This window comes from Manacus vitellinus, unplaced genomic scaffold (assembly GCF_001715985.3).
Source record: "Manacus vitellinus isolate BGI_N305 unplaced genomic scaffold, ASM171598v3 scaffold_3_pilon, whole genome shotgun sequence".
In the NCBI taxonomy this organism is placed as follows: domain Eukaryota; kingdom Metazoa; phylum Chordata; class Aves; order Passeriformes; family Pipridae; genus Manacus; species Manacus vitellinus.
The window spans coordinates 17,269,784-17,293,058 of record NW_021940535.1 but is presented as its reverse complement, the minus strand read 5'-3'; the positions used below and the strand labels follow the sequence as shown (position 1 = coordinate 17,293,058).

General features: G+C 42.1%; 1 protein-coding gene across 1 annotated transcript; it reads left to right on the top strand.

Moving 5' to 3' along the window:
• Positions 1-25: 25 nt before the first annotated feature.
• On the top strand, positions 26-22,876 carry NR1D2 (nuclear receptor subfamily 1 group D member 2). The gene is made up of 8 exons (XM_008923719.3): positions 26-1,861; positions 2,430-2,690; positions 4,615-4,703; positions 5,658-5,802; positions 7,382-7,998; positions 11,209-11,394; positions 15,227-15,437; positions 19,774-22,876. Exons 1-8 carry the CDS (start codon positions 1,645-1,647, stop codon positions 19,968-19,970), a joined length of 1,923 nt encoding a protein of 640 aa, XP_008921967.2. The 5' UTR covers positions 26-1,644; the 3' UTR covers positions 19,971-22,876.
• Positions 22,877-23,275: the final 399 nt, after the last annotated feature.

Here is a 23,275-nt window from a genome sequence, read left to right as displayed (position 1 = left end):
AAATGCCGGCACGGCGCGGTGCCCCCGCCTCCCTTCCCAAGTAAATCCCGCCAGGTAGAGCCCGAAGGGTCCTCGTCACTCAGCCGAAGGTGCCTCCGCAGCGACGTTAGCAGCGCGGCCCCACGTAGCCCCAAGGACTCCTTTCACCGCCCTCCATCGGGTTCTCGAGGCAAAGCCCGGGCAATTCCCAGTCCCCACGCTGCCTTCCCCGCCGAACACCCCGGTATCCCCGTTCTGCAGAGCAGCGGCGTGCGTGTGCACGTGTACGGGCACGCACAGAGGTCACTGTGTCTGTGCTCTTTGTTCTGAGATGTCACCCTGCGCTGTGTGAGAGATTCAACTTTTGACTGCTGACCAAACAAAACCAGAGTTCATAGGGAAGTGCAGCTTCTGAAATAAAAATACGGGGAACCTAGACTGTGACGCAGGCAAGACTGCCGGGCTCTCTAGGGCGCAGGAGCAGCCCAGCTATCTGGGGCTCCTCCGGCTTTCAGAAGGAGAGGGGTGAAACTATAGACACACTCATTCTGTGCTTCCGTATGACATTGGTGTTACCCCTGAGGAAAAAGAGAATCTCTTTTATGAGTAGGGTTTAAAGATAACGGGGCGCGGTGGCAGTGTGGAGAAATATGGAGTTCCCTGCAGGAGCTGTGCTGTGCTTGCGTGTCCTGGTCTGCCCCTTGCAGATAAGGATGGCGCCTGCTGAGAAACCGGGTGCCTCCCATGGACCAGGTGGACTGTGAGCTTTGACCTGGCACCTGGCAGAGGCGCGTGCAGCACCGGGGGATGGCACAGACCTTTGTCAAACAGGTGGTGTCTTAGCCTAGCAGGGGTGTCTGAGGATGTCTCATTTCTCATGCTGTTCCTGAACCCGTGACTCCATTGCCAATCCTCCTTTCTCCGAAAACCTGATCCGGAATGCGTGCTATGCCGTGTGGAGGATTTCTTAAAAAATCTGTGCGAGAACAGCGGCTGTGGCAGGGTGTAGGGGCACCAGTGTCTGGAAACGTGAGCAGTAGTCTGTGTAGTGCACGTGTCACACGGCCCCTTAGTCTGACTTCTGCTGTGAGGCAGCTCTTCCAGGAGCTCCTGGGCTGCATGCTCTGTAGGGAACCTTTTCACCAAGGGTTTCCTTGGTAGAAAAAAAGTTAAATGTTAAAGAGGAAAAGTTGCTACAGAGATGCTAAGAGGATCATTACAGCTGATAGAAGTATTTAAAATTTGTAAGTCAGAATTTCTCCCTGCAAGCAGTGATGTGTCCAGGGTTGTATAACACCACTGCCTTTATGTGTGGAAGTGATGGCTGATGTAAGGGGCTACAACCCCAACCTGTAATGCCAATTCAGTTGATTGAGGACTCCACAGACACCAATGCTTTTTATCTCTAAAGGAAAGCAGTGCCTGACCCTTTTTAAGTTTTTAGTTCTTACTGGCATGTGGAGTTCCTTGCTGCAATGTCATGGGTTGTCTGTGAAGAGACTCTACAGAGCAATAGAGGCATAAAACATAGAAGATACCGAGTCTAATTTATTTAAACGGTTGCATGGCTATGGCTGTTGAAATTTTTGTGTGAAATATCAAATGATTTTATATTGACTTTTGAAATGCTGAGTCTTGGAGACAAACTCAAATGAAGCGCAAACAATGTCTCTTGCTTACAAGCAAGAAGGAGCCTGTGAAAGGCCAGAACTGCTCCCAGGTCTGCCTGAGGACAAAAAGCTGTTTCATCTGAGGGATTCTCAAGTACGTCAGATTGCAAGACATGGCAGGACAGAGACTGTTTGCAATAGCAGCCTAGCAGTTGGAGTTCAGCTGCTGTTAGAAACACTACAAAGGCTTGCAATCGGACAAATGGCGTTCAGTAGGCTAACCAGGCTGCAGTGCTGTTTCTTTCCCTTGCCCCCTTCCCTTCTGCATCATGAGCACCTCCCAGCCCTTCCTTTCTGTGCCTCTGGCGCATAGCCTGCATGAAGGCTTTCTCTCTGCCCTATTTCTGTTGCTAACCTAGCTTGTTTGCATTCTGGCTCCACGGCGCTCTAAGATCCTGTCTTTGCTGTGGCTCCAGATGAGCTCTGCTTAGAGGGTGCCCAGGGAAGCCTTCCCTGGGCAATCCCGTGCTCTCTCCCTGCTGCCCCATCCTTACAGCACCGTGGCTTGTTGCTCCATCTGTTGGTTCTGCCATTTCATCTTGGCTTGGATCACAGAAGGCTGATAAGACGGGAGAAGGGAATGGGGCAGACTGGGAGGTCAGCCATTGAAAACGAATGGAGACAAACAGACTTGAGGGAGGGAGGGAGGAAGGGAGAGGAGTGCTCCCAGGAGCACGTAATGGCTGATCTGGTGGTGCTGGGTCACGGCATGGCTCACATGGCAGCGGTGCATGTCTGCTGGTTATGTCACTACGTGCCGCCTTTTTTTTCTTGCCTTAGGGGGTGTGATAGCTTACATCAGCTCTTCGAGCTCGGCATCTAGCCCAGCCTCATGTCACAGTGAGAGCTCAGACAGCGGTTTCCAGTCATCCTCTTCGCCTGTACCATCTTCTCCGAACAGCTCCTCCTCAGAAAGCGGATGCAATGGCCGGAGCAGCGAAGGCTCTGATGGGGCACCGAAGAACGATCGGCTGGAGGAGACTGTTAAAACAAACCAGTCCAGTGTTGCTGGTTTGACAAAAGGCCATAATGGAGTCACAAGTATGTTTGGTGCTGGTTCCTTAAAACACCATTTCCCCCTTATGTATTACAACCTCATATGTTACAACAAGGTCTTCCGTGTGGCTTGTGGTGAAGGCACATAGCAAAGCCTCCATTTTTATCTTTTGGCATTATGTGTGTGGTAATACAACTGGTGTTGCCATACAAATGCTAATAAGATGGAGGTCCCATTGCTGCTGACTTCAGACAGTCCATAAATACAATCCGGCTTTACTTCAAATTTTCGTGAGGACTGATCTTAGTAAAATCAAGCAATTAAAAGGAAGTAATGAAACAAAGGTAATAGTAATCAGAAATTGCCATCAAGAGTATTTATGGAGCGGTCTTGGAAATCTGGTTTATCTGTTTTTTCATATGCTCTCCCTTGCCTCTTCACCTTTCCGCCCCCCCCAGTTTTGAGGAACAAAATAAATAAATTACCCGAACGTAATATTTACATAGCTGCAGTTGGAACAGTTATCTTTTTGATTCCAAGTCTTAATTTGTGGATGTAAAAAACAAAATACTTGTAAACTGGAACTAAAGGATAACCTTTTAAAATACATTTAACAATCTAACTTCACCTATTCGCTTCACACTTTTTTTGGTAATTGGAGAAGATCAACGGTAGAGAAGTATATTTGTACAGTTTTGGAAGGGTAGAAATCAAACTGAGCACTGGAATGAGTGATTCAGCAAACACTCGTCTGGAATTTAGTCTTTTGGAGGCTCAATTCTTTTATTGGCAGAATTGTTTTATTCTTTTGGATTGATACAAAGCTAGAATAAGTATATAGCAGTTCTACCTTAAAAGGTTTGTTTTTTTTTTTTTAAGGTGTTCCTACCCTAAGTTCATCAAGAACCTTTACTTCTTCTTAAAAATTCCCTAGTAACTGGGTTTCTTGGTATCAGGGCAGAAGTTCCTGAGATGAAACCTCTGGTAAACTGTTCAAATGGATAGACAGATAGATAACACTTCTAGCTCAGTACTAGTTGTGTTAAAAAAAAAAATAAAAATTTTGCTTTAGTTCTTTTTGAAAACCTTAATGTTTTAGTTCTTCTTTACAAATGAAACTCAAATGTCAAATAAGTTACTTTTCTGGTAGAGTAGTGGGAGTATTTCCAGTTTTCTCTTGTGTTAAGGTAACTTTGTGGTTACTGAAGTCACTAGTAAAATTCCTATTGGCTTTGGTGAAACCAGTGTTAGACCAGGACTTAGGACTTGCAATAAAATCTTTATTGACAAACTGAAATAAAAAAGGTGGGGGAAAACTTAAAAAAGTCAAACCATGAGCATATTTACAGGACTGAGAAGGTATTTTTGAGTTCAAGTGTGGAAGCATGCCATTCTGGATATGCATTCAAATGAGTGGTCTTTACATATGTAGATGTGGCTGAGTTACTAGTCCTAAATTGTTATCAAGTAGGTAGAGTGTATGGCTTGTTTTTAATATATAATAAAGTGTCCTTTAATATTTCTGGTTTTTAAGAAAAGATGTTTATTCTCTGTTGGGGAAACTCTAGCCTTTTATAGGCTTACTTGTCCTGATGGAAAAAACAGATTGAGCCTGAACTTTAGTGGCCTAGTTAACTGAATGGTCCTTTTAAAAGTGCTTAAATGTAAGCAGACTTTCTTTTTCTACAGTTGAGTGCAGTGCTACTGTGATTGAAAGCCCATTGAATATGTGCTTTCTACCTATTCTGTTGAGTGCTTCATGTTTGTCTTTTCCCCCCTCCTTTGCCCTAGTACCTTCTGAACTGTTCGGTTTGGTACATTCTTGGTGTCTGTTCTTCTGCTGTACTTTTTCATATGTTGAGCTGACCTGATGTGTTTTGATTTAAGTCCAGGTTTTAAAAGGTGGAAACATGTTTCTGCAGTTGTCATTGGTTTTCTATATCCTTGACTTTTTTGTTCTGATTCTAGAATTTAATGGCATGGTTCTTCTTTGCAAAGTCTGTGGAGATGTCGCTTCAGGATTTCATTATGGTGTTCATGCCTGTGAGGGCTGCAAGGTGAGCTATATTTCTGCTCACCTTTCTGCTGCTGAAATGCTCAAGTTCTCCCCATTGGGTAAAAGGGGTGATACTGCCAAAAAAAGTCTGTGTATTTATCTGTTAAATATGAGAAATTTCAGAAGTTGTAGGGAAAAGGCAAACCACTTAGCAATACACAGTATTTTCCAATACACAGTATTTTCCAACCTCTGCAGTACTTTCTGTTCTCACCCCTTTTCCAATCCTGCCTGACCTGGAGCGCATGGCAGAGAACAAGAACTGGAGGCAGAGGTGGTAAGGACCATGTCACGCAAGACATGTGCATGTTAATTGCATTAAGAGATAGTGGGTGTGGGTTGTCACCTGGGCTGTGGCACAGAACAAAATAGCTTTGGAAAAGCAATTCTTTACCACAGGGAAAGCCGGAACTGGGTGCTTCCATGTTCATGCATCACTAAATGTGTATTTTTCTGAATCTGTAACACTGCAAATGTTATGTGCTTTGAAGGAGTTTATCAGCTTAAGCGTTGTGCGAAAGAACCACCTTTGAAGGTCATATGGTGCAGCAGGATGGTTTTGTTGCCAAACTGCAGAGATTGGTGTCAAAAGATCTGATTTTTGACTCCCATATTTGTACTTGATGTCAGAGGCATTTGAGAGCATCTTACAAACTGTTATTATAGTCTTAGAGGTAATACTGGAGATACTCGGTGCTGACTATGCGGGGAACAACTTAGCATTTTCTGTAATTAGAAATCATAACTAGTTAGCATTATATACAGATCACACACAAAGGGGAAGTAAGTCTTGAGGAGTATCAAGTTCTTTAAAATCACTTGGGGCTGATGGCTCTGAAGCAGCTGATGAGAGACAGTGAGGTTTTCTGTGCTTGCAGAGAAGTGAATCTTGGCAGAAGAATTTGACATGTGCTGTAATGATAGTTGTGGGGCTTTTTTGTTTGTTTGTTTACAGGGTTTTTTCAGAAGAAGCATTCAGCAAAACATCCAGTATAAGAAGTGCTTGAAGAATAACAACTGCTCTATAATGAGAATGAATAGGAACAGATGCCAGCAGTGTCGTTTCAAAAAATGCCTGTCTGTTGGGATGTCAAGAGATGGTACGTTCCTGTACTGAGCAGGGATCCTCTGAGAGGGAATCTGCTGCCCACTTCAAAACTGATTGCTGAAGGTCTTAATGGCAGATAATGCAGCTAGCCCTGTTCTCAAGAGCAGGTTCACTGTCTGAGAACATTTAGATCAGCTTGCCTTCTTGCTCCATGACTCTCCTGGACTGGTAATGTAATACTGCGGACAGCCGCAGAGCTGTTCTCCTGCCTGTGGAGGCTGATGCAGTGGGATATGCTGCAGTGGTCTGTTAGGGGGATGGTTGTAACAAGTGCCTCAATTTTGTGTATCCTGCGTGAAGCTGAACAAGACTCATATTTTTTTTTTCCCTCTTTTCTTTTGTTACTGTTACTTTTTCAATGAAAGGGAATTCTGCCTAAACTGACAGCTTTAGAGTAATTGCTACAGAGCCTAAAGAGTTAGGTTTGGGTGCATAGGATGAGCATGTATCTGCTCCATTCTTTTTCTTTCTTTTTTTCTTTCTTTCTTTTCTTGGAGGAAGAGGAAAGACAAGGAGGAAATAGTAGTGTTGAGCTGTGTCTCTGACCACCTTGCTGGCTGTCCACTCCTTGTGACTTTTTAATATGTAATGCTGAAAGTGTAGTTCATTTGTCTGCTACAATTTACTGACACAAACCAGAACTCTTCCTTCTGTTTCACTTTTTAATTTTCTCTGGCTGTTTATTTCACAAGAACTAGGAATCTTGGGCTGTTAATAATTTAGTGGGTGGAGTGTTAAAACTTATTTTAAATAATTGTTCTGAGTTCTTGTCGTGCATAGGAGTTATTTCATCCCCTAGGCACTTATTTGCGCATAAGGTTGCACCTGCTTTAATGAAAGAGACTTAGTTACATTAATGATGGACTACTGCATGAACATAATTACATCAGTCGAAACTGGTTATAAGCCCTTGTGCAGCTGTGGTTGGACAGGGTGGTAGAGGCAGTTATAGATTCCCTAGGACAGGGTCAAAAGTGCTGCAGCCACAATGATGCCCGTCCCCTTGCCAGCAGAAAATGTCCTTGTCAAGGCAAAGTTATCAAGGAAATTTGCCAAGGTAAGCTTTGTTCAGCATTGATTCTATTGTTTTGACAAGTTATATAATTAGTCCTTGAGGACCTGTCTTGTAGGACTTCTATTCAAATATGATATGGACTGTGTTTACATTCAGCTAATTGTCAGCTCACAAAGTTGTGCTGATTTAATAGATCCAATCTTAAACTTAAAGCCCAACACTTCATCAATTAACACAACTGCATGTATGCTCCATAGCCAGGTTTGAGGCAAAAGGGGACAAGGCTTTAGAGACTCTGTGCTTTAGAGCTGCCTTCTGTTTGTATGCAAACAATAGCATGCATTTCATACCTCACACCAGTCCTGTGCACTGGAAACTCCTTGATTTCACTGGAATATCCCTGCTGTAGTATTGGTGAGAGCAGTTAAAACCTTTCCTTAAAAGGCAAGATTTTTGGTTGGGGTGTGTGTTTTGTGTGTGTGTGTGTGCCAACACTTTCAGGATTGATTTTTTTTTTTTTCCCTTCCCACCACTTTCTGTTTCTCCACCTTGGTAGCTGTTCGATTTGGCCGTATTCCCAAACGTGAAAAACAGAGGATGCTGATTGAAATGCAGAGTGCCATGAAGTCCATGATGAACAGTCAGTTCAGTGGCCATTTACCCAACGAAGCATTAACAGAACATCAAGACCAAGCACCTCAAGAAGACCTTTCTTCCAAGCCCAAACAAGAGCGGGATACCATCAAAAGCCCTTCTCCCCCTCCTACTGCTGACATGGCTAAGGAAGAAGTGATCGGGATGGTCACTAGAGCCCACAAAGACACTTTCATGTACAACCAGGAACAGTCCCAAAACCCTGCAGAGATGATGCAGCCCCAGAGTGGGGAGAGAGTGTCGAAGAACACCGAGCAATACATCTTGAGCAGTGAGCACTGTGTTGGAGGCCTCAGTGGCCCTCAGTACCCTGAAAGGGAGCAGCACCTTGGTGGACAGTACAAAGGGAGAAGCACGATGCATTATACAAGTGGGCATGCCATGTGCTTCACAAATGGCCACTGCATGAACTTCACCAGCGGTTATACTCAGCGAATGTGTGACAGGATCCCAGAAGATGGCTTTTCTCCAAACAAGAATACCACTTACTCCTGTAGCACTGGAGGAAGAATGCATCTGGTATATTGATATTAATTGCTTGATTTGATTTAGTGAAAGGCTTAGTGGTGGGTGTGGTACAGCTGTGTCTTAGTAGTCAATGTAGCTCCACACAGTTGACAAAACTTCTGAGATTTAAAATATTGACATAAACTTGATAGTGCACATTGTCACAAAGGAGGTAGTAGCTCAAGTTGTGTGGAGAATTTGAAATCATACAAGTGATGGGATTTCTTGGCTCATTTTTTAGCTCACTGAAAGTAAGTGAACATCAGAGAGCATTGGTTGAAAAAAAATCAGGTTTTTTTAAAGTGAATTGACTTTGAAAAGAAAATAACACTTTATAAATGCCCCTGTTCACTCAATCCTTTTGAAGACTTTAAAATAATCTACACAGTCAGATGTACTGTATTTTCATTAAATGTGTTCAGAGCAAATTTCTGGGGTGAAACCCCAGGGCGAGGATTTCAAGCCAGCATACATGCTTAGCTAGTGTGTTCTAAAGTCTGTCTTCCTGGGTAGGCTGTTTTTTTGATGTTGGGGTTTTTTTGTTTGTTTTGTTTTAATGGGGTGCACAGGCTATGCATCCTTTTCACCCTAGAACATCTTCAGATACGAACAGAGGCAGGAGGAAGATGTGCAGCTATACCACTTGAGAGAAGTTCAGGGTCTTTTCTGTAGGTCTTTTCTTGAGGACCTTAGATGACTTTACTAGAGCATTTTTTTCACTGAATTCTTAACAAGGATGTTCCCTGGTTTTTTGCATATGGTTGTCGGGTTTTTTGATTGTTTGGTTTTTTTTTTTTGGTCTTTCCTTAACAGATCCCTCTCATTTGCCTTGCACCTGCTGTTTCTCTGCTATTCAGGCAACCAGTTCTGTAAGCCCCTTAAAATAGATTGTCCTTCTCTTTATCACTGCAACCGCCTGGGATGAGAGAACATAACATCCTCGTTCTCATCCTGCACTCCTGTTGTGAAGCGCGAGACCCTGACCTTTCTGAAGTACTTGAGCTGCTGGTGGTTTTCTTCCCCCTAGTTTATAAAGATCCTTCTCAGGTTCTTGAAGACCCCTGAAAGTTTCCACAGTGAAAGTGTTTATTTGTTGATTTTGCTGTATTTTCATGACGGTTTTTCTGTTGGGGTTTTTTTTGTGTGTGTGGTTTTTTTTTTTCCCCTTTTTGGCTACTGCATATATAGACTCTGCCATCCCTAGGAGGGTCTGACCTTAATTGCAGACTCTGGGCACTACACCATGGCAAATAATAATAATTGCCAGCCTTTCTTCCTTGCAGGGAAAGTATGTGGTGTCACTACGATGGCATTCTTGGCACTCCTGAGAAGCAGAGGTTAAACCCATCAGTATGGGCGGGCAGGGAGTGGTGCTGCCTTGCAGAGGCTCAACCAGTCAGTTTGACCTGTGCATGGCAGCTGCAGGGAGGCTTTACACAGCCAACGATGAGGAAACAAAACTGAATCCAACAGAGCACTGCAGCTCTCCCTCCCTGTCCCACATCTCTGACATGAATAAGGGTTTTGCCTCAGAACTCAGTGAGATCAGGATCCAACCAAAATGAGTCAGTAGCAATAAGGGCATGTAATTAGGCTCTGAACCAGTATGGAGACAGATGTTCAGGGGTTTGATATTTTTTACTCAATACCCCTGTAAGCAGAAAAGCAGAACTTGTCGTTTCTGAAGATGTTCTTCTAAAGAGAGCTGGTGACTGTATATCTGACAACTGCTTCCATAGGAAGCCTGTCAGAGTTCAAGGAGCACCTGGCAACACTCTTAATCATATGGCTTAGTTTTAGGTAGTTCTGCAAGCAGCAGAGTGTTGGACTCAGTCTTTATGAGTCTCTTCTAACCTGAGATACTCTGTGACTCTTGGGCACAGGTCTGTCAAGACAGTGTAAACACAATGCACAGGGTGGAGAAGTGGTAGTTTCCCTTTGGGACTGAGTGCCTGTGGGTTAAGCTAAACGATCGTAGGATTAGAAGTTAAGGTGATTTTTGTGTCCAATGAGGTGCAGGAGATTCCTTATTTTCAGTGAGTACTGTATTTTTAACAATATCTATGTGGACCACTGCAGTATCACAAGCAGAGCAGTGATTAGCATCTACCATCCTTCTGTTTGTATGCCTAGGCCTTTCCTTTTGCCAAAATATTATATTCTTGTAGTCTTAGAACCTTCCACACAAAGATTTGCTAGGCAATTACCATATTCAAGATGCCCTGCCAAAACAGCACAGCTCTGAGGAATTGCTAATCTATTTCACAGTTTTTTCTTTGTTTTGCTGACATTATGTAGGATTACATACACCATTTAGGATACTTGTGAGGAATACTTAAAAGGAATTCTCATCCTTGATGGTGACAGGTGAAATGAATATTAAAAGGTTTAAACTTCATTAAAAGATGTGAATTTTAGAAAGCAGAACTGAAAATATCTCAGAGCTTCCGGTTGGGTCTTGCAGAGGGAATTTATTGGCAGTCAGCCTCGACTGATATGTCTGATCTCATTGTAATGGATTCAGACTTTCCTACTAAAAAATTACTGTATATTTGTATAAAAGAAAGAGCATTTTCTCATCCTGTGGCTGAGAAAAATTGCAATACCAGTTGCTTGGTCATCCTCCTTCTGTGATACAAGTAAAAGAAAACTTGTAAAGGAAGGTTATCCTTGTAATGAGGGTGTAAACCTGTGACTCAGGAAACCAAGGCTCGCTTTCTTGCTCTAGTGTTGACACCTTTGTCATCTTGACTGAAGCACTTCAGTTGCCTGCAAAACAAGACAGATAGGAGAATGAATGTAGTCATGACTGTGAGATTGCAATCAATTGATTTTGAAATCGTGATTAACTGTGAAATTAAAGGGATAACACAAATAAGAGAAATCCAGCTGTCAGACATCAGTTGAGATCAGGGACGAATCGCATAACATGGGTTCAGTCAGATCTTTTGCAATAAACACTGTTGTAGTTTCCAAAGTCAGCAAATTTATGAACAACTTGCTGACAATCCACCATGGATTTTTTTTTTGTTGGTTGGTTGTTTTAAAGGAAGGGGGAGAAATCCCATTGCTTTGGGAGATGACTGAGGAATACTGATCTTTTTTTCTCTATATGTCGTTATCACTAAGTTTTGTAGAAGAATAAAATTGTTTCTTCCAAGTATTTGTCAGGATTTGGAGTGATATCTTTAAAAGTTGTTTTCTATGTTTTGTAAACATCAGGTCTGCCCAATGAGTAAGACTCCCCATGTGGACCCAAACAAATCTGGCCATGAAGTCTGGGAAGAGTTTTCCCTGAGTTTTACCCCTGCAGTGAAGGAAGTGGTGGAGTTTGCCAAGCGCATCCCAGGATTCCGAGATCTCTCCCAGCATGACCAGGTCAATCTTCTGAAAGCTGGGACCTTTGAGGTGAGACCACTGTGTGTATATTGTGAATCTGACAAGCTCTGCATCGGTCTGACCCTGTAAGAACAAAACCAAATAGAACTGGGTTACATCAGGTGAAACCAGCATGTTCATGAGTGGTAGCTCTGAGCTTTCCTTAAGGTGGTGTCGAAGGGATCTGTTTTGTCAGATCTTGGTGAACTGTCCCTCTTCCATCTAGCTCAAAACTGCTCAGCCCTTCTACCCATTCTTCTTCCCTGGACATTAATAAATGGGTAATTAGGGTTTTTTTGGTTTTGTATAGCAGTGGTTACACTGATAGCTACCTTTGCTTACTCTGAAGAACTGTACTGCATCCGGAAGGGTGGATAGGTTAGAAAGCTGTCTGTCGACTTACAAGTTTTGTTGAGAAATGTTTAACGCTCTCTGTGTCTTTCCTTGTGCCGCTCTGCTTCCTGCCAAAGCCAGAGTATCTATCCTGACCAGTCACCACTAGCCTTTGGTGGCAGCTGGGGGTGTCTGAAGCTTCCATGTCTAATGCAGTAACAGTAGGAACGAGCTGTACTGCTGCAGCTCTGGAGGTGCTGTGTGCCAGCTGCAGCCTGACTTACTCTAGACTAATCCCTCTAGGTCCTTGTGGTTAATTTCATCCACTTGTGGTCATGACGTATATGTGCATTAGTGGTGTTAATTTGGAAATGATACCACAGAGCTTGGTGCTGTTTTATAATTAGTGACCTTCACAAGATGACCTTTACTTAAGGCTTTAGTTGTTCTTCCAGACCCTTGTGTCTGTTGGAGATCATACACATTTTATAAATATTCAAATGTGAAATTTGAATTCAAATGTGCAATTTGAATATAGAGGGCCAGAGGAGCTGATGTTACTGTGCTTTCCTGGAGAGGGTAGAGTTAGTGATGTCTTTGCTCTTGTTTACTTGATTTATTCTTTCAAAGAGGTGTGCTGGATTTTGGTTTTACCCGAACTGAAGACATTTCTTGTGTAGTGTGTTGGGCATTTACACGGCCCAGTTCTAAGACGGATAATTGTTGGGTTGGAAGGTACAAGTTATACTGGAAGACTTGATGCCTGGAGTGTGTCAGTTTCTTTGTTGCTTTCATTTTGCTGTCCTGTATTTTTTTCTGTTGTATGTATTCTTGACCTTTTAATATTCATCTACAACTCCTGCGGCATAGAGGCTGTATTTTCACTTCTTCAGCTACAGTCTCTTACATGGCTGTTCACATTACAGAAAAATGTTAGTTTCTTCCTCTGCTGTCCAGTACCCTCAAGGAGGGTGGAAAATTTGGCTTGAACTGTTCTTATAAAGTGAAGCCAAATCTTTCTGTTTTGCAAGTAAAATGTTTTGTCTTGGCCTCTCTTCACCTCGAGCTTTTCTCAGGCTTCATTCCTATGCTTTTTTTGCCAGTTACAAGCAGTGCTGATAAGAAGGTTTCTATATCCAGGGGAATTTATAATAATGTATGGCTGCATGCTTGTCACTATTCACTTATTTATAAGAAACATTAATGATTTCTGTTAGTGAGCTGGTACTTGTAGTTAAAGGCCTATGTGGCCTCTTAGCAACAGAAAACAAAAAAAGTGATGCTGGAGAGCAGTGGGGAAAAAAAAAAACCACAACAGGATTAATGAATCCATTGCAATAGAGGCAAAAAGCATCTTGAAAGCCTGGTGCATACAAGGTCATTTCTGTTTTGTGGGTAACTGAACTGGGATGTTCCAATGTGTGCATGTTAATAGAAGAACCTGAGTAAAAGTGCTGCCTCCAAGCCTGGTGTGGTTGGCTTGGCACTGTGTTTCTTAGCAGCCCTTATTCAAGGAGCTGTTCATTTGAGGATAAGAAGACACATGGAGACAATGTTGGTGCAGAAGCTGCATAGCTATATATATTCACACACGTGTAAGCTAAAAAGGTTTTTAGAACTGGGAGTACTGGGGAGCTCAGTGTGTTGTGCTGGCATTTGCATGGCTTCTATGACAGCCAGCTCAGAAAAAGCAGTGAGTGTAAAATAAGGAACTTGACTGGTTTTCAGTGGGCCCCCCCCCCACCTTCCCTCCAAATGTAGTTGATGGTAGAGCTAGCAAGTCACTACTCAAATAGATCCATTTGAGTAGTGACTCAGCTTCTTGGCAGACTCACAAACCTGGTCATTTAACTACAGGTGGTAGGGAAGTGAGCAAGCAACCTTCAGGTGTGGAGGTTTTTATGTGCTTATGTTGCTGTGATTGAGTGATAGGATTGATCAGGTATATCCTAAGCATGCACAAATAGGAGTCTGGCTTGAAGTGAAACGGAATGAATCAATCCTGTGCTATGCCACAGTCAATTCTTCCTTAGGTTAGAATGGTGACATTGAAATCTATAGGTGAGCTCTTTGCCTTAGTATAAGTCAACACAACTTTATGAGCTTCAGTTTTGAATACTAGTGTTAATACTGGCTGTTCATTAATTAAAGTTTGTTTCTAAAGCCCAGTTCTGTAGGGAGAGTACCATTTTGAACTGAAAGGTTGTTGAATACCTGGTGGGTCTGTGCTAATGCACAAGTTCAGCTTTGTCTGTCTGCCCTTTGTCTTTCTTTGTTGTATTCTGAGGGCTTCTGCATCTAGGTTTCTGCACTCTGTAGTTAATGTCAGCACAGGACATATAGCTTAGCTGACAAAAGTGAATAGTGCATAGTGCTCATGTGTCCATCAAGGTTGCTGCATGCCATTTGGCTGTTAAAATTTAGGTGCAGGTCATGGGATGTGCATGAATGGTATTTGAATTCTCAAACATTTTCATTTGGTTTGAACATTCCTGTTTTTAAGCTTGTCAAAGACACTAGGCTTTGAAACCCTGGTTCTCCTCTCACCTGTAGTAAACATTTAAATTAATGCAGTTATGTAGGTTAAGTGAGAAGAGACAGCTGTCACACCAGGAGATTACAGTGAGTCTGAAGTTTTAACCAATGCCAGTTGGTTCATTTTCTCCAAATAAGAAGACTGTTCTGTGTAACTTAAATCTTGAAAATGTAAATAAGGTTGTTGAACATGAGCAAATGGAACTTTACAAGCTATTCCAGAGGGAAACTTTTCACAGTACGACTGACAAACCACAGGAGAAATTTCAGCCCAGAGGGGTAAGTTTAGCTCACATCAGCTGCTCCAGCCCTGGTGCATGTAGCAAAGGGGTATTCCCAGCTGCTACAGACCAGGTGCCATCTCAAGCTGTGCTTCCCTAGCCTTTCTAAAGCTGAAAGCCACACATGTGGCTCCTTTCTACCAGAGCTCATTAGCATTCCTGTGGGTACAGTGATGCGGCATGGTACTTTCCCAAAGAATGCCTAGGGGGCCTGATCATGAGGTGGTGAAAATCAGCATTATTTCTGTATAGCTACTCCAATTTGTGCCAAGTGAGAATCTGGTTCGGTACCTTCATTTTGCTCCTCATAAGTGTGGCCAAAAAAATGTTTCTTTTAACGCTCTGTATGCCTTTGGCTGTTGAGTAGCTTAAGCAAGTTGTCCTACTGGCATATTTATGAATGACATGGTCTGTGTGGCTCAGACTGTCTGAGGTTTAAATTTTAATTTTCCTCCCTTTCATGTGCTGTATCCCCTCCCCTGCATCCACTCGCTAATTTTGCCACTTGTTTGTTTCTCTTAGATTACTGGGCCAGAGCTTGCACTGTGTTTTACAACTCAACAGCATGCTGACAGTTTCTGTATAGAATGCTTGTAGAGCAGTTAATGAGACAGTTTGAATGATGTTAAAAGGTTTAGTATTTTTCTTTGGCTTTTCCAGAAATGCACTTGCATTTATCTGTTTTTGTTGGTGTTTTTTTTTTCTTTCACCAGGTTTTAATGGTACGATTTGCATCTTTGTTTGATGCAAAGGAACGTACAGTCACCTTCCTGAGTGGAAAGAAGTACAGTGTGGATGACTTGCATTCAATGGGAGCTGGTGATCTGCTCAACTCAATGTTTGAATTTAGTGAGAAATTAAATGCCCTGCAACTTAGCGATGAGGAAATGAGTTTGTTTACAGCGGTTGTCCTGGTATCTGCTGGTAAGGAGAGAAAGTTAACTTGCATCTTTGTCAAGATTTGAATGTGGCTCTCTATTAAAAGTTTTCTGTAAAATGTATAGCCTGTTATTTCATGTCAAAGTGCAATTGAGTAGGTTTTAAGCTATTAGCAGCCTGTAATCTACTTTCTACATACCTAGTCTTTCTAATATTGCCTTTTGAAAAAATGTGACAATGGGGTTATGTTTTCCTGCTGCATTCTATAGAATGCAAAACCACATCTCATAACTGCCCTGTGGCCATTTAGATGCTATTTGTCTGACCCCTCTAAGCTTCACAGGACAGCATTGCTGAAATTACTCCTGACTTGCACAGCATAAGTCTTTAGATAAGGGGGTATTTTTACATCCAAGTATTGTCATTTAAGTTTACTGTGTATTTTACTTAAGTCTAAATCCAGCAGTTTGATCTCTGCCTATGTCAGCAAGAAAGCCCTGTCATCTGCATCATGACCTCTTACCACTAAAGGCCTGCCAATCCACTGACATCTTCACCGGCCTCCTATCTTGTTTCAGTCGCTGGATATACAGAACACTCTGGCCCAGATTCAAAGAAGGATTAAGCACCTACTTCTGTAGTATTATCTCAAGCCTCAAATTAGGCACATTAGCTCTGCATATAATGCCTGGAATACAAGATGCAGAATCCCTGCTTGCAGTTTAAGAAGCTTTCTAGAGGTAGGTAGCAGGAGTGCTCCTAGGGCCTATTTAGACAGCAAGCCAGCAGTTGGGGAGCACTCAAGTCCTTGAAAAAGTGCACCTCTTTCACATGAGTGATTCAGACCCATGTCTTTCTTATCAGGCAGGGTCATCCCAGGCATGGTGCTGTAGGCACTTGAAGCCTCTGTAAACAAGGTAGGACAGTTCAGTCTAACAGCTTTGTGCGTGGCTGAACTGAAATGTTACAGCACAGGAGGGGGCAGCTGTTGCCTCTTCAGTCTGTAAGCCATGATAATGAGCGAAGGGTGGCACAGAGCTTGAAGAGCCAGAACAAATGTCAGTGTGAAGGAGGCGCTGGACTATAATCTGTTAGTGAAAATGTTCAGGTAGCAGAGAGAAACCTGGAGTATTAGTTACTATTCCAGACTCTACAGATTTTATCCTTTTTTGACAAGAACTGGAGGCAACCTTTAAAATAAGGACTTTTCCCTTCTTATGCAGTGTAACTAGGCTTACAGCCACTCTTCTTACTTGCTCAGCTACTGGGTCCTGGAATATCACAATCTCTGTGCCAACTGTTTTTAATGTAAATGGCTGTATTTGTTCTGTTAAATGTTCTTTTAGCACAGAGTCAGGACCCCTAGCCTTTTAAGTAGTGCTCTGATTGCTGGCTCCCAGTAGGGATTAGCTTATGGATGGTATGTAACGTACAGCATGTAATGTCAGAGCTGTGCAACAGGTATTCAGGCTTCTTGCACAGATGCAAGATCATATTTTTTTAGGACATTATTGCTACCTATCTTAGCTGCCTCGTGATCTGCAGTCTAATCACAACCTTCCTGGACATCTTCACTAAATACTTCTAGGGTTTTATAAAGTACAACTTCATTAGTCGATGTTGGAGCTGTATTCCCGACACAACAGTAACCTTGATGTTTACTGTGAGGTCAGAAATCTCAGGTGAACTTTACTCTGTAGCTCGTGACTGGATTGAAATGCTGCAGTCATTCCTTTGTGCAAGTAAGTGAGCAAGCTTCGTGCTTGAGCAGGTACCAAAGAAGAAAAGAAGTGCCCCCAACAGAGCTCCTGGGGAAGATGCTCTCAGTGTGAGTGCTTACTAGGAGGAGAAGGCGCCTGTAGAACTGAAGGATTGTGGGCATTTGTTGATTAAACAGATCTTGAAAGACAAATCCCCTGCACCCCACTCCTCAAGGAGGGATGTAACGCAAAGAGTCATTTCCCGTAAGGGGAGGTGCAGCACAGTTAGAGATGGAGGAAGAATTGAAGAACAGGATCAGAGAGAATGACATGGAGATACAGGCAAAGGCAAAATATACCATAAATGTAAGAAGAACTGAAGGTGGAAGAAAAAGGCCATTAAGACTTCTTCATTTCAGAATAAAAGTTATTTAAGAGGAGATTGAAAGGGAAGAGAGCAGTCAAGATTTATGTCAGTTCCAAAAGCAAACAGGAGTGTGACTGTTGAATACTGATTAGGTGATCCAGAATACAAAGTAGCATGGTGCACAACTTAAAAATCTTCTTAAAAGACTTTCAGTTGCTTAAAATTAAGAAAAAAACCAAAACCACCAATGGAAAAAAAAAAGTCTCTAAGTAGTGCTAGTGGGGAGAATGCCTGTCAGAAACATTTCCACATAACACTGGATGAATAACCACTCTTACGAGGGATATTTAGAATATGCAGAAGAAGCAGGGACAGTAGCAAGGACTGCGTGTGACTCTGTACATCCTCTTGTTTTCACGTCCTATGGAAAAGAAAGAAAAGGCAGGGTCCTGTTTGGGTGGTGCTAAGGAATTACTTTGGTACCATTCTAAAACTGAAAGAATGCTTCGCCTCTGGCTTCAGTGAGCTTGGTGTAGTGAAGAGGGAGGGGAGATAGCAAGGTGGATCATGGGCAATGAAGAAGGAAAAAGCAAGGTAGAAGCGAAGCTGAAAGAATGTGGTTCATGTGGGTCTAGAGACTAGATAAAACCTTAACTAAGGGTGATGCACTGTGGTAGAAGAATATAAAATACACACCCTCTCCTATTCTCTCTTGCTGGAGTAGTACTAACAAACTCTTCTGCTGGCCACTGAGAGCAACTGGAAGAAGTCTGAGAGGGAGAAGAAAGACTTGGACTAATTGAAGGAGAGGAGACTACATTAACTTGCCTGAGGCAGCCAGGAAAGGTTGGACTGCATTCTTCCACCTTCAGAAGCAAGGCAGTACCATTGTCACTGTACAGAGCTCTTGAGAAACTCCATCGGACACATTCTGTGCAAATGTTGTCATACCTGCTTGGAATAGAGCAACCTTTTGTAGAGCACAGGGCAAGCAGAAACAATTGTTTAATCAATAAAGGCAGAGAGATGTCTCTTCACTCATGTTACCTTGAACAGCAGCTATCAAACCTAACAGACAATCTTCACAGAGTGGAATTGTTTGGTAGTAATCAGAGCTCCTAATTGTTACGGTAGAAGATTCTAGAACAGTTTTCCTAAGGGAACAAAACATATTAACTGCTTCAAGATGCATCCTTAAGTGGATTATGTAATAATTTTTCCCATAGCAGTTGGGAAGTGTATTGAATAGTCCAGGAGGACTTCCTAGGCTCTGTTCACCGGAGCGGTCTGATTGGATTGACACTGACAGCATAAGGAAGGGATTCCCATTCTGACTGTACGATCTGACTCAGTGTTACTCCAGAAAGCTGTTGTCATTCCATGTCCCAGTTCTGCAAAGTGCTTAAGTACATGTACACATCAAAGCACATTTCTGTTCCTGTCCGTCACGTGGGTATGTACGTGCCCTACTGAATTTACATAGCATTTAAGAAAAGAGGCTACAGCTTGGAAAAAATCAGCTGCTGTTCATGGTTATTAGGTGAGATGTTTTACTTAAAAATTCATCCTTTTAAGCTGCTTACTTAGGTTCCACCTAAGGATACCAGGTGTGTTCTTAAATACAGCTCTCTTGAAAGAGATGCTTCAGGCGTGGGGTGAGTGCAGTATGTGAAAGCATAATATTTATCTTGATGTTGACATTCTTCTTTTCCTCAGTTGGGAGTTTTTGGGTGCCTCATGTTTCAATTTGTAAGTGCTTCAGAACATGCTTGGAAATAGTGCCCACTTGTACTCCCTTTGTCCCTGAGGATCCCACTGTGCAGATATGAGTGTGGCTTGTCCCGAGTGGGAATTTCCTCCTCAAACCTCCAATTTAAGTTTAGGATTCTATGTCCAGCTTTGAGAAATGTTTGAAATTTTTACTTTCATGTGCTCTGTCTCTCTCCTTATGTTGAAAGTTGTGATTCAGCAACATATTTAAGCGTGTGCTTCAATCTGTCCTTTTCTGGACATATGGATATGGGATTACAGAAGTGGTGATTGAATGCTGCCAGTTTGGCATGAGCTTCCTTAACTTGCAAAGATAATGCTAAATAATGTTTGAAAGACTTTTCAGTATATGGATTTGAAACTTCTGGCTTAAATATCTAATTTTTCTTGTGCTTGTTAATTGATGAGTGATTCTTGCAATGCCTTTATGTTGCGAACTACATCTGTTCAGTCTTTTTTTTGTTTCTTTGTTTTTTACCCCCACCCTCCTGTTTTTTAATTTCTCTCTCTCCCTCTCTCCTCCTCACCCTGCCCTTCTGTATAGATCGCTCCGGAATAGAAAATGTCAATTCTGTGGAGGCACTTCAGGAAACACTAATCCGTGCATTAAGGACCTTAATTATGAAAAATCACCCAAACGAAGCCTCTATTTTCACAAAACTTCTTTTGAAATTACCCGACTTGCGTTCCTTAAACAACATGCACTCTGAAGAACTGTTGGCCTTTAAAGTTCACCCATAGGCCTTTAGGTCTCAATTTGTACTTGGACTTGCCTCGTGTTAAACTGTTTTGTGCTAAAATATGTATTTATACAGTTGTACCACTTGTTGGAGAGAGTTCACAGACTGTGAACAGTTGATAGCTGTCCCATAACCATGCAATAAAGCTTTGGCAGGTGCTTTCAGCTAACGATGGCACAGCATTCGGAGTCCTCCAAGGCATCCAGACCCAGCTGTGCCACACTTCTGCAGAAGAGGTTGCAACGAGCCCGCGTAAATATGGACTGTTCTTTCATTTAGGAAAAAAAGAACCACCACTGCCCTCTCACATAAACTGAACGCAAAATAACTATGTGCTTACGGAGCATGGAATGGGGTGGGAGCAATCCTGTGCTAATAGGAAAAAGGAAGAGCTGATTTAATTGGTCTTTCACTTATCTAATAGATGTATGTCTGTGTCTCTTGATAACTCACTCATGGTTTCACTGCTGTTATTCCATTAAATGCAATGGAATGATTTCAGCCTGCACCAACTCTTCACCGAGCGTGTGTTCATGCCATGTGTATATAATATAAATAGTTAAGTAGTGAGTGTTTATGGCTATATAAAGTACAGAGTTGTGTGTATATATGTGTATGTATATAAATAGTTCTATACATAAAGTATACATATAATTTCTTCACAATATTTTAAACTGTGAAGGAATTTAAACTTAAAACAGAAGGTGATCTATGGAAAGAACCAAATAGATGCACTTTGCATATTGCTGAACTAATTATCTGAGCATTTTTTAGAAAACATCGAATTTGCATTAATATGCTGTGTTTGTTAATTTAAAAAAAACAAAACCAACCAAGAGTGGCACTAAAGAGTCAGAGTCGGATTCAACTTCCAAAAGGGGCTTGTAGAGAATCTCAAGTGGAGATGGTTGGTTGCGGCACTAATGAGATTGATTGTCCATTGCCACTGAGGTTCTTGCGTTCTGATAAAGGTTAAAGAAGCACTAGATGCTCTTCAAAAACTTCAGCACAGCCAGAAAGAAATTATCAGATGAATAACAGCATGTATCAGAGAAAAAAAAATGGGAAAAATGTATCCATGGTTGCGTTTGGGTGTATGTGTGTTCTGTGACTGTTTATTTCTTGCAATACATCATTTTGCTGCTTCATTGCTAAATGAGAATTGAAAAAAAAAAAGTGAGATTTCCCCATGTCTTTTCACCATTTGGGCTTTGTGGTTCTCATGCTTGTTCTTCTGGAGCTCTCTATTGGTGCGTGTGCATGTGAGTGTGTGTGATGTGCACAGAAGGTGCAATGGATGGTCTGGATTTTTTTTCTTAAAAAAACACCACAAAAATCAACCAAACAAATGGGACTTTTTTTTGTTGTTTATGCCAGTAGCAAATTACAAAGCAGATTCTCAAGGCTTAAGATTCTGCTGCTTTTCCATCTAGGAAAGTGGCTCTCTGTGTTTTGTTTTTTTTTTTTTTTTTTCATTTGTAGCAAGACCTGGCACCAGAAAAGAGAGATTAAAAGAAGTCAAAGCAGTTGTGTTAATTAGTTATGTTTCTGTTTTGCTAATGTGGGAAGAAGATGCAGCATCACCCTTGTGTTTAGTTAAGTTGCCTTAGAGGTAGCTCTCTGGGTCTGTAGTGTTTGGTAACACTACTCTGGAGGGAGGGACCTCTCCGTGTGTTACTGCATCGAGATGTACGTGGTCGACGCCAGGACCCAGAAAGCCACCGGGCTGCGGAAGCTCCTGTTTGCACCACAGTGGGTTGATGGGAGCCCTCATACCTGCAGTAGAGCTGGAGCAGGAGCAGACCTCTGCCTGTCCCTGAGCATCGGGAGTTGGGATGGATAGAGGGGTGGCTTGCACTCTGCTGTGCTCAGGTTGTCTTTGGGCTGGAGGTTCTCCCTCAGAAAGGAGTAAGGGGGTGAGAGCAGGAAGAGGGCAGGTGCTTGAGTAAGAGGTGGGCAAAATTCAGCTGTAGCCTTGACTAAGGAACAGAAGATCCCACCCTTTCCCTTCCTCTGCAGCTGCTGCAGGGAGAGCTGTCCTGCTTCAAACTGCTTTAACCACTGGATAATGGCCCCTTAATACATACAGTTTTGCTACCCAAATGTACTACTCTGGGGCATGTTGTCCTAATTTCTGTTAACAGTCTGCATCCTACCAGTATTATTTGTTTGAGAGCTTCACTGAATTATGCATTGAACCATTCAGACTTTAGAAAGGACACAGTCACATGTTTTATATTATTTAGGAGCTGAAATTACTTCTTTGTAGATCCTGTTTCACACATGGAAAGTACAGTTAACCCTTGGTTGTTTTGGGAGGGAAGGAGGCTTCATACAGAGATTGCCACCCTACAACTATGTTTTGTTGTGTTTTGTTTTATTTTTTTTTTCTTCTTAAAACTGTATTATTAAGCCTTTAGGAATGTATAACCAGGACTGAGTAATTACTGCTTATTAAATTTTTTAGTTAGATTGACCATGTATGCCTATAAGTAGATATTCTAACTTGTGCAATTTCATTGAAAATAATCTTCCTGTACATAATGGAAAAACTCACATAACAGAAAAAAAAAAGCCCCAAACAGATTGACTGAACAAAAAGCTGATTAAAGAATGGTTCAAAAGTGACCCATGTGTTACAAACACTAGCTGGACTCTTAGAAGAAAATCTAAACTTATTGTGTTAGCTGTGTATTGTGAGCTCTTCTTTTACTGTGTCACTGGTTATACACTTGTTAAATGCTGAGATAATAGACTTCATGCCAGGCATTTGAGTACTGTAGATTGGGTCATTGCTGAAAGATTAATGTACTGTATGACTTAAATGAAATTTTTATTCTCGATTTTATTCTTGATTTTGTTCTTGTTTTAAAAGATTAAATATGGGCATTATGTCAGCAAGCTAAACTTGTGTTCCTGTGTCCTTTCTGTTTCTCTGAACGAAATCTGGTGGGGAGGACAGCACGCTGAGATGAACAGAGCAGAAGTAATGGATGAGAACATCAGCTGCTGTAAGGTCACAGAGGCTGCGCTGGTACACAGTGGCAGGGAGCCGGCACCTCGGTCTGCCTGTGATCCTGGTCTGGCTTGCCAGGTGGTTGGATGGGGTTTTCTGGTGCACTTCATTTGCTACAAGTTACAGGACTTTTTTGGGTATAATTACTTAAAACACTGCATTAATTTGGAGAATATAACTTTGTAACTGAAAAAAGGGTATGGTAGAGGATAAAAACCCCCAATACTGTTTGATTAAGACAAGTCTTTAGGTTTTGAGAGAGAGAGATGGAAAACATAACATGAAGGGCA

Coding starts and splice junctions, on each gene's coding strand:
- NR1D2 (XM_008923719.3), top strand. CDS start 1,645: ATGTCTCTTGCTTACAAGCAAGAAGGAGCCTGTGAAAGGCCAGAACTG. Junction 4,704..5,657: donor ATGCCTGTGAGGGCTGCAAG/GTGAGCTATATT, acceptor GTTTGTTTACAG/GGTTTTTTCAGAAGAAGCAT. Junction 15,438..19,773: donor GGTTGTCCTGGTATCTGCTG/GTAAGGAGAGAA, acceptor CCTTCTGTATAG/ATCGCTCCGGAATAGAAAAT.